This window comes from Hypomesus nipponensis, chromosome 4 (assembly GCF_054491055.1).
Source record: "Hypomesus nipponensis isolate SF chromosome 4, ASM5449105v1, whole genome shotgun sequence".
In the NCBI taxonomy this organism is placed as follows: Eukaryota; Metazoa; Chordata; class Actinopteri; order Osmeriformes; family Osmeridae; genus Hypomesus; species Hypomesus nipponensis.
The window spans coordinates 15,743,972-15,758,018 of NC_140364.1; the positions used below are offsets into that span (position 1 = coordinate 15,743,972).

At 47.5% G+C, this 14,047-nt stretch overlaps 1 protein-coding gene across 5 annotated transcripts in view; it reads right to left on the minus strand.

Moving 5' to 3' along the window:
- LOC146295847 (plectin-like) overlaps positions 1–14,047 on the minus strand; it is a 61,367-nt gene that overhangs the window by 11,763 nt on the left and 35,557 nt on the right. For all 5 annotated transcript variants that reach the window (XM_084697031.1, XM_084697029.1, XM_084697030.1 and 2 more), the window contains 26 exons: positions 13,136–13,213; positions 12,954–13,046; positions 11,718–11,884; positions 8,646–8,761; positions 8,430–8,536; positions 8,169–8,288; positions 7,937–8,032; positions 7,605–7,732; positions 6,746–6,839; positions 6,376–6,530; positions 5,881–6,217; positions 5,707–5,784; positions 5,355–5,516; positions 4,557–4,661; positions 4,066–4,287; positions 3,684–3,836; positions 3,405–3,559; positions 3,051–3,177; positions 2,478–2,661; positions 2,055–2,212; positions 1,608–1,786; positions 1,242–1,380; positions 800–1,156; positions 609–692; positions 257–361; positions 36–134 (listed from right to left, as the gene is read on the minus strand). In XM_084697031.1, coding sequence (XP_084553157.1) covers positions 36–134; positions 257–361; positions 609–692; positions 800–1,156; positions 1,242–1,380; positions 1,608–1,786; positions 2,055–2,212; positions 2,478–2,661; positions 3,051–3,177; positions 3,405–3,559; positions 3,684–3,836; positions 4,066–4,287; positions 4,557–4,661; positions 5,355–5,516; positions 5,707–5,784; positions 5,881–6,217; positions 6,376–6,530; positions 6,746–6,839; positions 7,605–7,732; positions 7,937–8,032; positions 8,169–8,288; positions 8,430–8,536; positions 8,646–8,761; positions 11,718–11,884; positions 12,954–13,046; positions 13,136–13,213 — 3,798 coding nt within the window. The remainder of the gene's footprint in view (positions 1–35; positions 135–256; positions 362–608; positions 693–799; positions 1,157–1,241; positions 1,381–1,607; positions 1,787–2,054; positions 2,213–2,477; positions 2,662–3,050; positions 3,178–3,404; positions 3,560–3,683; positions 3,837–4,065; positions 4,288–4,556; positions 4,662–5,354; positions 5,517–5,706; positions 5,785–5,880; positions 6,218–6,375; positions 6,531–6,745; positions 6,840–7,604; positions 7,733–7,936; positions 8,033–8,168; positions 8,289–8,429; positions 8,537–8,645; positions 8,762–11,717; positions 11,885–12,953; positions 13,047–13,135; positions 13,214–14,047) is intronic.

The window sequence follows — 14,047 nt, forward strand, 5'->3', positions numbered from 1 at the left end:
GTTAAGGCCTGACTGTGTTTGGTGTGTGTAGTTACCTCGTCCTCCTGCAGGCGGCGCTGTGTGTCTGTGATAAACTTGATGTACTGGCTGGTGATAATCAGCAGCTCGCTGTAGCGAGTCCTCAGAGTCACATACTGAAACACGTTTCAAAATAAAAGACATCGAGTACACATTGAAAACATACTCAATTATTCAATACAACCTTTAATATGTAGCTTATTAAAAATACTTTCAACGTCGAAACGCTAGGAGGTACCTCTTGGATGATGTTGTCCGATGCAAACTCCATCTTGGTTTTCTTTATTGGAGACGCCAGAGGCTCCTCCAGGGCTCTGTAGGTCACCACCTGCAGCTCATAGTCCTGGTGGAAACACACACACACAAGGACCTCACTACACATTCAGGTAGTGCAGCTTTCATTATACATTCATATGCCTCGCCAACTTTTTGGAAAAGTCAAATTTGTCCCCCCAACCTTTTATGAAGAAAATCACAGTTAACACCTGAGTCCTCAGTCGTTTAAGAGTAGCTGTTCCACCCACATTAGGAATGACGCCCCTGACATTTACTCATCATTTAAGTGACTCAATCAGGATCTTGATACCTACCTTGACTGCATCAATGTATGCCTTTGCATATGACTGACAGTCCTCAACCGTATCTTTGTGTTTTTCAATCTCCTCAAGGAGTTTCTGTGAAGGTAAAAAGAGCCACAATAATGACACCTTCTCCCACAGGCTGTTTACTAACAACGGGTGAATTAGTGTACAAAATGAACAGAGACTAAATAGATGGTGACCTTTTCTTGATCCAGCTGTTCTGCGAGGACCTTGCTGTCCCCAACGGGCACCTCCTGGATCTTCTCCTGCCTCCGCTTGGCGTCTTCGATCCAGAGGATGAGCTCCTGGTAGCTCTTGCGGTAGGAAACCATCTGTCGACCCAGGGCCTCCAGCTCGTGGTGCCGCAGGTCGATCTGGGCGAACACGGCCTGCCAGCGCTCCAGAAGCCCTGACACCAGCTGGCGCTGGAGGTCCAGCTCAGCGTCCCGCTCGTAGTGGACTCTGGTCAGACGCTCTGTTACGGCCGCTGCCTTCTCCAGGTCGTCCTGGATCTGGTCGAACGCCGCCTGGTCACCCTCCGCCCTGGCCCGCATGCTCTGGTGGAGACCGAGAGAAGAACCATGTGACGCAACAACTACGACGACACCCAGGGGTTTTATTCAGGTTAAAAAGAGGTTAAACCTTCAGCTGTGTCTGACACTTCTCCACTTCCTGTTCATCCGTGGGGACCTTGTTGACTTCTCGTAACAGAGCTTCGTACTGTTTCAGAGTGTCCTCTGCTCCTTTGGTGCTGCGAATCACTACATCAATGGTCTTCAGTCTGAAAGCAGGGATGTTTTAATAGTGTTATGGTTGTAATCTAACTTAACAGCACTCTTTGGTTTAGTGTGATGTAATGATTCAGCCAACGCTTTAATTAAGAACAACATAAAGAACCCTACAGCTGGGGATTTGAACCAGCAACCTCTTGATCTAGAAGTCAATGGCTCTAACCGCTAAGCTGTACCCTCCCTCCTAGTGTGGTGTGTGATCCAGGCAGGAGCGTACTTATCCATGTAGACGGAGGAGAGACTGTACACGTGCTGCATCTTCTTCTGAGTCAGGTCCAGTTCGGAGCGCAGCACTCGGGCGGAGCTGGACTGCTGAGGGGAGGACAGAACCTCCTCTGTCTTCTCTGCTACGCTGCTGAGGTCCTTCATCAAACCCTCCAGTTCAGACTGGACCTTCTGTCAGACACAATGACGAGTCATAGATAAACACCCCTCCAACGACACAAAGTACAAACACTCAACACCACCGTAGACGAGTTAAGCATGGCTCCAGACCAGCAGTCATATTGTGTCTTTGGAGCTTCGAGTTTTCTATTAGCGCCAAAACAAGTAGAAGCATAGACTGAAACTAAACAGGAAACCTAATCTAATAACTTAGCGTCGCCCTTCAACAGTTGCACACAATCTACTCAATTTGAGGCAGTTGGCTTCTTGGCTGCAGTACCTTTTGCTCGACAGTCTTCAGGGCACAGTCTTTCAGAGGCTCCTTGTGAACGGACTGTCGCAGACGTGTGACTGTGCGACTCTCACAGCCTTCCAGCCTCAGGTGCAGGTCCTTGATCCGGCTCAGGTAGCTCCTACACACAGAATCGTCTTGATCACCTGGACAGAACAGGAAGTGTTACTATGAGTCTACAAGGAAAGACATTTGGGGTAAAAACGATTTGAGGTGTATCACTGGGCTGTAATGTCCCGGACAGAAAAATCTTGGCAGAGATTTTTTAATTTTTTGTATTACAAAGATAACACAAAAAAATACAGAATCCATCATTTGCACTGCTAATCTAAACCTCTCAACATATCCCTAGCGAAAACGAAACACACTAAACAGCATGAGCGACAGCCATGCCGGCCCTGTCAGACCCACCTTGCTCCACCGACTGCACCAGACCTTGGTAGTGCTGGTTGGCTTGGTTGTAACTGGATTCCACCTGACTGTGGTCGTCTTTCCCAAACAGTTCTGACTCCTGGCTGTCTCTGAGGAAGTTCTGGTAGTGCTGCTGCAGGTTTCTGAGCGTCAGGTTATACTCCTCCACCCTCAGGGTCCTGAACTGCAGGCAGAGGCAGGAAGGAGCAGAGGCAGGAAGGAGCGGAGGCAGGAAGGAGCAGAGGAAGAGAGAGCAGAGGCAGGAAGGAGCAGAGGAAGAGAGAGAGCAGAGGCAGGAAGGAGCAGAGGAAGAGAGAGAGCAGAGGCAGGAAGGAGCAGAGGAAGAGAGAGAGCAGAGGCAGAGAGGGCCAGTCAGTGAGGTCGGGAGGGTGGATTTAAGCTAGACTGAAGCACTCCCAACGAAATCCCAACGTTTTCAGGTAGACAAACCTCTTAAGTTTCTACCAGTCAACAAAAAAACTGACATTTTCAGGGTGTAATAAACACATTCAACGAGTGAACGTTTAGTGTTCTTTACCCTGGGCTCCGTGGTGTCTGACGATGTTTCCTTACCATGGTGATGTTCCAGGAGTTCATGAGCTGGATGTCTCTCATTAGGTACTGCCAGGACATCAGGCACTTCATGTCCACATGCAGCCTCTGCCACAACACCAGCAGCTTCTGCAGCTTGGAGTCCAGCCTGGGGAGAACAACAGCCAGGGTCATCAGCCGGGGAGCAGAACCACAGGGATGGATGAAGATAAAGTGAGAGAGACAGAAGAAAATAATCTACCTTTCAAGACAAAGAAAATATGTTTAAAACATTTCAAAATAAATTGAGAGAGAGAGTAGGAGAAGGAGAGAAAAAAAGAGGGAGAGAGAGACTAAGAGAGAGAGTGAAAGAGAGAGAGATCGAGGTTATCTTACTCTGAGACACCGTTCCCAGCCTCCTTGTTGAGTGGAGGAACCAGGAAGCAAACTGAGGGTACTGTGGCTTCGCTGCCTCTGTCGTTCAGCACCTTCCACTGGTATGGCTGGGAGTTGTTCAGCAAGGAACACTCATCTCCCCTGTGAACCGTGATCTGGAAGGAGGGACACAACTGAATGCACGCTGTGGGGGTGGCTATAGCTCAGGAGTTACAGCATTTGCATTTAAATCACAATCCCACCTCGTATTCTATATCAAAACGAAGATAGCCTCCTCACCTCCATCTGTTTGAAGTCGCAGATGGCCTGGACTGGTGTTTTGCTCGACACTGGGGTGGCAGGGCTGCGCGGTTTCAGCTGGACGATGGTCTTCGCCCTCTTGCTTAAACCCTCCAGGTGAGTCTTGAACTCTTTCAGCTGCTCTTTATCATCCTACACGGATGACAAAGAAGAGTTTGCAGATTTAACACCACCACGACAATCACAAATGATATCAGGCCCGCCTATCCTTCATCGTCTGCAGTCCTTTTTGTGTACACTAATTGTACATTGCTTTGGATAACAGTGCTAAATGAACACAAGATCATGTGAGAGTTATGAAAACACAGCGAAAAGAGTTCTCTGGATGCCGAGGCGAGACAGGAGCATGTCTGAAACCCACCGCCTGGTCTTGCAGTAAGTCCTCCAGCCTGGTTACAGTCATGGAACGGTCACATCTGTATTTCCTCCTCATGGTCTCCTCCATCTTCTTCATCTTCTCCTCAGCCTCCTTCAGGTCAGAGAAGAACTGGAAGTACAGCGTGTTCTCCTTGAGGTGGGACTCGACGCAGCAGCACAGCTGCAGGATCCAGCTCCACTGAGTCTGCAGGGCGGCCGTGAAGGCCTGGCCCAGGCAGGAGGAGAGAACAACTACACATTTAATAAAGAACACTTTTCATAAAAAACACATTTAATCATGCATTTCATTTATAAGGCACCTTTTGTGCACTCATGGGGCTGCAGTACAGTAAATTCAATAATAAAAATTATGATCTGGAAGTGAGACAATACTCTTTAGATAGATCTTAGGTAATTCTTCTACAAAACAAACTGTTGCTCCTGTGTGTTTACGGGTCCTAGGCCCCTTCCTCCTCCTCCCCCCTAAGGTCTCACCTCCACAGTCTTGCTGGCAGGGTGACTCTCTTTCAGGAGCTTGTCTCCAGTCGCCTGGACGGTGTTCACCCTCTTCTCCCTTAGCTCCAGCTCTCTCATCAGGCCCTACACACACACACACACACACACACACACACACAGACAGACACACAGAGACACACACACACACACAGAGACAGACACACAGAGACACACACAGAGACACACAGAGACACACAGAGACACACAGAGACACACAGAGACACACAGAGACACAGAGACATACAGAGACACACACAGAGACACACAGAGACACACAGAGACACAGAGAGACACACAGAGACACAGAGAGACACAGAGACACACAGAGACACAGAGACACACAGAGACACACAGAGACAGACACACAGAGACAGACAGAGACAGACACACAGAGACACACAGACACACAGAGACACACAGACACACAGAGACACACAGAGACAGACAGAGACACACAGAGACAGACAGAGACACACACAGACACACAGAGACACACAGACACACAGAGACACACAGAGACAGACAGAGACACACAGAGACAGACAGAGACACACAGAGACACACACAGAGACACAGAGACACAGAGACACAGAGACACACAGACACACAGAGACACACAGAGACAGACAGAGACACACAGAGACACACAGAGACACACAGACACACAGAGACACACAGAGACAGACAGAGACACACAGAGACAGACACACGCAGAATGTCAGACAGCCCAGAGCAGTTTGTGTGAGGCCTGACTAGTCCATGCGAGGTCAGTCTTACCGAGTACTTGTCTTTCTTGGCGGTCATGTTGCTGTTGCGGTCGCTCCAGTCGTAGTTCACCTCCTCCTCCTCCTTCTCATTCAGCCACATCAGCTCCTTGGTCGCCGCGGTGACGAACGCGTGCAGCTGGTCCAGGCTGCTCAGACGAGACTGGGAAGAGTTCTGTCAGGAGAGACGGACATCAGTAAAGAGACTGTTACGATTACTAGATCCTTCCAGATCATTGGATACACTCGCAAACGCGACCACCATCTTTAACAAAGCTTTAACCAGCTACGCCTCCGAAAAGCTAGCGCTTCAATGGCGGTATTTGTACTGAGGAGTTTAACCGGTTCAAAGAGGTTACACTTACGAGAAGCTTGCCATACTGCATCTCCAACTTGGAGAGATAGTCCCTGTAGGCACCTCTACTGACAGGTGAGATCTGAGTCTGTAGGAGGACAAGGAATAAAACGACAGAAGTTGAAACAAAATAAAGCAAAGACACAGTCCCAAGGATCTCGAAGGAGAGGAAACCCCTCCTCACCTCATCTGCCTTGGCCCTGTCGATCTTGGATCGGAACTCCTCCACAGACTGGTGCAGGCCGCGGTGACTGCCCAGCTGGGACTCCACCGTGGGCAGGTCTAAGCCCCACTCCCCCTGGGCCACCCTCCTCTGGTTCTCCTCCACCCAGACCAGCAGGTCCTGGATGTAGCGCAGCGTGGCCTCATCCACCTCTGGCCTCACCCTCAGCGGGGCCTGCTGGAGCGTCTGGGATGACTGGGTCGGGGACAGGGGCACCTGGCTGGAGCTGATGCCAGAACGGAGGCGCAGGCTGTACTCGCTGCGCAGGTTCACCAGGCGCTCGTGGAGACGGTAGACCCTAAGGGGTGTTCAATATAAATAAGACACAGGGGTTTTAATAGGCCACCTGTGACTTCATACAGCTGGAGGTTTGTCTTGCTATGTGGTCCGTGTTGGTGATTCAGTGGATGACATGTGAGTGGTTAAAGAAACACTCAGACAGTGTTCATGGCTGACCTGCGGTACATCTGCTCAGCTTGAAGATGCCGTCCATCCTTGAGAAGCTGCACGTCGTTGAAGAGGCACCTGATCATTCCCTCAGCTTTCTCCAGGTCCACCTCGATATCGGCAGAGTGCTGGGCTGGCTTTCCTGAGCTCATCATACGAATATCCTGCACACAGTCCAAAACCAGACCACTCAGCTTGGGCATCGACATCACAAGCCCGAGCACATAACGTCGCAAGTCAAAAAAGCGGATTGTTTTGAGTTCCCAGATTGGGACCACGTGGTTGCCAAGCTTGTTCCACAGCAACAGGACGTGAGTGTTTTCACTGTTTCACTACTTGTTTAAGTAGTCTTGTTGTTGCAGATTTGTGTGAAACTCACAGACTGTAGCAAGGTCTCCACTTGGTTCAGCTGCTCCTCGCACACCCCAGACTCCATCTGGACCTTGCTGACCACCCTCTGGAGTCGCTCCAACCTGGAGGGAGGAAGCAGGGGTCAGGGTCAAGGGTCAGGGGTCAAGGGTCAGGGGCAAACTCGTAGACCGAGAGACGGGAGCCAGTCTGAGTAGCAAGATAACTGAATGACGCTAAATCAAGACATGATTAAAATACGACTTTGTTCTTTTCAATTCAAAGACCCCGAGGCAGCCAGTGCTGCATTTGTATTCAACAAATGTCAATGATGAAGAATAACTACAATAACATCCAAACAACAAAGAAATCAGCACAGCAAGCATTCAATTAAACTCTTTAAGAAGTATAGAAAGTGAAAAATGAATTGTAGAAGTATAACACACTTCATTTTCTGGTAGTACACCAAGTGCTGTGTACCATCGCTTTGATTGACCAAGACCAGGATGCGGTAGGATTCTCTGACTCATCTCAACAGTTAAATCCAGCAAAGCTGCAGTAAAAGCTGTTGGTGTTCTGTGGCTCACAGTTGTGACTCACTGTTGTGACTCACAGCCCTTAGAATAGTGTCCCTGGGCACCATCTCAGTTACTCTTCCCAAACCCCCATGCCCTACTTTCTTGTGATATGTGGAAAAAGTCATTTAATAACATGTAATCATAATAATAATCCTGTTTGAGAGGTTTTCCCACATCTATTTGCTTTCTCCTCACAATGCTGACACAGTCTCCATCACAGCAAAGTCTATACTCTCCTGTGGTCTTACATCTTTCAGTCCATGATGACGTATAATGCATTTGTTGTCCTGCAGTGACTCCTAATAGAGCTACCTCTCAAACTCTGTCCTCATTAGACGTTCTCTCTCCAGTATGGCCACGTGTAGGCGCCCCCACTCCTTCTCCACGTCGAAGGGGTGGAACCCAGGAGGAACCTTGACATGTCCTGCCTGGACGGCACCCTGCAGGGGGACACACAGAACCACACGTGATGACCTTAGTGCAGTACAAAATGATGACCTTAGAGCAGTACAACATGATGACCTTAGTGCAGTACAAAATGATGACCTTAGTGCAGTACAACATGATGACCTTAGAGCAGTACAACATGATGACCTTAGTGCAGTACAACATGATGAGTTTAGGGTTAGATATTGGTGCCCAACCTCAAAGGACTTGTAGATGTGTTTGGAGCGGTTCTTGTCTGCCTCTTTTGCAGGTAGCTCCATCTCTTTAAACTTCAGAAACTGGCGCCAAAGAACCTGAAGAGGTAAAACGTTTATTTATTTATGCAACATAGGAATCAGATGCACCGTAACAACAGACAAAACATGTATGAACTGTTTGTCACACTTCCACATCCTGTTAGTTCCACTGGTGAGGAGAGGAGAAACTCACGTCTATCTCCTCGTAGCTGGTGGGGAACCTCCTCTCCTGGAACACCACCACGTGATGTCTGATCCACTGCAGCAGCAGAGTGACCAGCTCATAATACTCCTGCCAACGCAGCTCCAACTCCTGACACACCGGCAGACACGGGACGACCCAAATATCAAATAATAGTCCCGTTTATCAAATGTTTGAGAAGATTGTCATTTGAGGATATGACTTTATTACTCTTGAAGGAAATCCTTCCAGTGCAGAAACAGCTGGACTCACGTTGGCCTTCACACCATCCTGCACGTCTGGGACTCTGGGCATGACGTCGTAGAGCGACGACACGTACGTGATGATGGACTTCTCATCTGGGTGAAGAACGTCCACGTCTACACAGCACGGGGGAGCACAAGGGGCAGAGGTTACACGACACAGCAACATGATCCAGAAGAGGGGGTGTCTGTGAGGACGGTGGGTTGTGGAGGAGAGCAGACTCACCCTCAGGGTCGAGCAGGCGGGTGACCCCCAGCTCTCGCTCCGCCACGCTGAAGGCCTGCTCCAGGTTCTCCTGGCTGCTCTGCCGGTACACCTTGCTCATGTCTATCAGATGGGGCCTGGAGAAGAGAGAGGCAGAGGGTTCAGAGAGTCCACATCATCATTATTATGCTTTCAACCAACAGAACACAAACAACTGAATTTTCCGCAGATATATATATTTAACCTATTTTACAATCGTTAGAAGGTGGACAACTTTTTACTGCTTCTACTTTCCGAGGCATCATCTGCAATTCACCTTTGTGATCCAGAAGGTCCGTGCTGGAGGCAGATAATGATTGACATTTTTTACTATAAATTCTTTGAATTCTTACGGGGCAAGCTGTAACATTGTAAGGACTATCATTTATTACTCTAGGAGACAGACTGGGTCTGCATACTGCCAAGACACAAACTGCAGTCACATGACATGCATTTACAAGATCTGAGTTACGGGAATGCCAGATATGAGGGGATGAGGCTCAGTACAATCAACATTTAAGCAAAACCATAAAATATATTCAGTTATTAAGTAAGTAGAAAATATATCCTTTAAAAAATGTCTTGCACTCATATGAAGACATAAAAGATTTTTTTAAAATCCAACAATTTAAAAAAAGAAAATGTTTATCCGATCATTTTCTGCTCAAACTTTGATGTCCCTACCCCGGCCACTAACATGTCAACACAAGTTCCTCTGTATACTTGCATGACGCTTTGTGCTCTGGGGAGTTCCCTCTCCACACAGCCGGCCTGTTTGGAGAGGAACCTGTCCGTGCCTGGGTGTTCTACTGATTTCTGCCCTCTACTCTGGGTGTGATGGCTGGAGTAGACCCCTCTACTCTGGGTGTCATGGCTGGAGTAGACCCCTCGACTCTGGGTGTCATGGCTGGAGTAGACCCCTAGGGTCTGGGACCCCCGAAGTGAGTCGACAGAGCTCTCTGAAGGTATGTCTTCACAGAGCATGACCACGCGATCCTCCAAATCGCTGACAGATCCTGCAGCGCTGCTGGAAGCACTGTTCAGACGACTTTTAGACCGGAACTTTCTCTTCAGGCTGAGAATCATCTTGAAGGTAAACTGGTGAAGTTGCTGACAGTGGAAAGTCAGATGGAGCTTCGGTTTTCTACTACTGCGATTCCTCTTGTTTACTGGCTGTTGTGGAAGTCCGTATGCCAGGTTGGGTTTATTGAGGATCACGCTATGAAAGGAATTTTGTTCATAGAGACAGGTCTTCCAATGAAACACAAGACAAATAAAACTTCCTGTCTCTTCCTGGTTACATCGGACTAAATCCAAACGTTTTTGCAAAATAACTCTTTCTTTAGTAAGATAACTTTGCAGCCCTAAGTAGTCATTCCACTTCTAAAATCACAGCGTTCCTTTTCTGTGTTCCAGCATCAGTGACTTGTTGAAAGCTGAGCTCTTTGCAGATTGATGTCTGCGCAAGTCTTTATCTTCAATCGCAGGGAGACTACAGCAGATAATTCACAACCCCTGTGCGTTGCTGGAACATGCCACGTATTTAAACTTCAATCCCTCTGGGTATCTTGTTCGAAACCTGCGTGACACACCCACTTACTGAGAGACTGTTCTGAGCGCTGGGGGAAACTGCAGGATGTGAGTTGGTGGAGCCAAAGTCATTCCAGTCAGAGGGTATGTTTGTCTTTGTGTGGGTACGTAAGAAATTGAGTGGTCAAACAGTTACAGGCATTAGTGACCTGCCACTGATGAACTCAGATGACGTTGGCTAACTTAGTGTAACTGACAAGATTTATGAGTTGTGATTTTCTAAGAAACGCTCTGAACCAATCAGATTGGTGGGTAGGAACTACATGTATAACTAGAAGTCAACATATTGACTGATGACAGTCATACCTAGTTGTTACTGGGTGTTGCTGATAATGGATAGCTTTCCTGCTCAAACAGACAAGCCTCTCACAGCCATATGCATAACAAATTCCACACTAAAGGTATGTGCCGATTCAAACATGCAACCTGAATGTGGAAGACCTGCTACGAGTCAAACCTATGGTCCAAGGATGCCCAGCACATTAATATAGATTAGGGAAAAGATTATTTCAGGATCAATGACAAAGTCCAGCTGTCAGAATGTCCCAACCCCTTCTTCAGACCAGGTCCAGCCTTTCACAGGGTGTCTGAGCTACAGCCTGCTGCAGTGGATAACTACAGCCTGCTGCAGTGGATAACTACAGCCTGCTGCAGTGGACAACTACAGCCTGCTGCAGTGGATAACTACAGCCTGCTGCAGTGGACAACTACAGCCTGCTGCAGTGGACAACTACAGCCTGCTGCAGTGGATAACTACAGCCTGCTGCAGTGGATAACTACAGCCTGCTGCAGTGGACAACTACAGCCTGCTGCAGTGGATAACTACAGCCTGCTGCAGTGGACAACTACAGCCTGCTGCAGTGGATAACTACAGCCTGCTGCAGTGGACAACTACAGCCTGCTGCAGTGGATAACTACAGCCTGCTGCAGTGGACAACTACAGCCTGCTGCAGTGGATAACTACAGCCTGCTGCAGTGGATAAATACAGCCTGCTGCAGTGGATAACTACAGCCTGCTGCAGTGGATAACTACAGCCTGCTGCAGTGGACAACTACAGCCTGCTGCAGTGGATAACTACAGCCTGCTGCAGTGGATAAATACAGCCTGCTGCAGTGGATAACTACAGCCTGCTGCAGTGGATGACTACAGCCTGCTGCAGTGGACAACTACAGCCTGCTGCAGTGGATAACTACAGCCTGCTGCAGTGGATAACTACAGCCTGCTGCAGTGGTTACAACTACAGCAGTGGTTCTCAAACTGTTCTGGATTCAGAACCTCCTTTTCCAGATTTTTAAAATCCAGGTACTCCCTATACCTGTATTTATATTGTATAAACACATATTTATACAGATATTTTCATCATGATTTACTGTCATACTTTTCCATTTTCCACTTTCACATAGCCCCTGTGGTACCCCATTGGACAAACGTGACCCTGGAGCGTCTTGTGGGCCCAGGCTAACCTGTGTTTGTGGATGATGGCGTTGAAGAGCTTGCCGTCCCTCCAGGAGGAGGTGAAGTTGTCGCAGCGCATGGCCTGGTAGCCCTCCGTCATCCTCTGAGACCAGAGCAGCAGCTTCTCCTTGGCCGTCATGTCATCAGACTGGCCGTTTACCTGGATGTCTGAGATCTGGAGGGCCCACAGGTGGTCACACAGTGCACACTATAGACAACACATCCATTTATACCAGCCTATACTAATGTAAATGTTCTTTGACGTTATGAGTGATTGTGCTTCTGGTAGATGAGGAGGGATCCAAAGATGTGTTTTTAATCGTGTACCATCTGACCAAGGACGAAACAGGAAAGTTGGTGAATGAAAGAGTGCACAGTCGTATGGTTCACAACTGTTTTGAGTGTTTGAGTTAACAGCTTCGTGCGAGGCCCTTCTGCAACCTTCGCTTGGAGTACACGTAACAATGAATTATGGGAATAACTGGTACAAACTGTACTACATACCAAAACAAAATAAACCATAAAGCACAACAATGATCCTTGGTGTCTCTGAGTCATGAGCCAAAACACAAGGGCAACGGAACAGTGAGTCATTTCATTTACCGATGACTTGTCACATGCATTTTAATATCTCTCTCAGGCTTTCTAGAAGGAAAGGGGAGAAAAGAGTGGCCTGTTATACCCCTCTTCCTCATCAAACTGTAAACCGCCCAGAGGAAGCTCAGAGGAAATTGCCCAAAAGGTCCTTTGTTCTGTAGGAAAAACCTGTGGTTTAGAAATCAGGGCGACCAGATCACTCAGTTCTCCTTGTACTGACCATATTTCTGAGAGCGGTAAATCATTATGACTAATCTCCTCCTGCCACACCCATTTCCCCCTCTCTGCTTCCTCATTTAAACTGGTGAGTCACACTGGAGTGGAATCCCAAAGAAAAACCTGTTGAAGCTCAGCAGTCTACCCATTCTAGAGTCAAATGATCTCCTTGTGATCTTGTTTTTCCAAATTTTAAATCATCTGAATTTCTAAATGAATCATCACCTACCTCCTTAACTTTGAGGGGAATTCTCCGTTAGAGACCATTACCAATTCAGGCAATTTCAAAGGGACTGAATTATAAGGTCCTGCACTGTAACTATCATTTTAACCACACGGTTTAGGTGAATACCTTGAGTATCAGTAATATTAGTACTGTAATATGACACTCTTTGCAGGGTAACACTGCTGAAACGTCAGACATACTGCACCTGGAAGTGGAGGATGATGGTCCAGATCAGCCCGAGGGTCAGCTTTGGGTTGCCATCGGCGATGTCGTCGTTCCTGATGTTGACCAGTTTCACCTGTCGCGTAAGGTGTTTAGAACCACAGGTTCACAACAGATCAATCCGGTGTCAGTTACGATCAGAAGGAGATGCTGATCCAACTCTACCTGTCTGTGTTTGAGGAAGTCCAGGGCAATCTGGACGTTCTGCAGCTTGTGGAAGCGCATGCGTCCTTTCTCTCTTGGCTGCAGAGGAGAACGCACCAGACTTCAGAAGGAGTTCACACCGCAAACAGGAGAAACACTCAAATATTACAGAGAAGAGCAAGGCCCGATGACAGTGGTCGGGATTCACAAACACCTTTTATCACGAGAGGAAAGATTTGTTTCAGAAATCTTGCCAGTCATGGCAACACTCCAGCACAATGGAGAAACAATTGAAGCTCACATTTTACTGTTGTAGTGAGAAACAAGAGTACAGTATCTTGTAATATCACTCCTTGACAATTCATCACTTCATACTTAGTATACACTCCTAAGTGATTCTACTGGAAGGCATTAAGGATGAACATTTATATCATAACAGGAAAATAAATGACAATGATAATCTTGATAACTGTATTCCAATCATCAATCACGTCCACCATTTCCTCCAAAACCCTATCCAGACACATAGGAACCCCTGCTAACAGATTACTGACACCTGAATGTGATAATAAGCCATTGCTTTTGATCTGCAAAGTCTGCTCTTTAGAAGCAGATTCCTTGTACCAAGCAGGGATGTCTTAATATTTCTCCAAGGCTAAAGAATGGTGTATTAAACCAAGGTAACCAAGGCTCCAGCATCAGTATCATCATGCTGAAATCATTATCATAATCTTCATCTTTGTCATCATCATTATCATGATCTGAAGGAAGATACTTCCTGCATGGTCTGGTGCATGATCACAAGCTACAAGCCAATCACAAGCTGGATGATCTTTCAGTGGCGTCACTACGGCATTTGCAATGAATAAAGTACAAGTCAACACACTGGATTCCTCTGTGTTGTTTGACGTCTACCTAGAGTTTACTAATCCA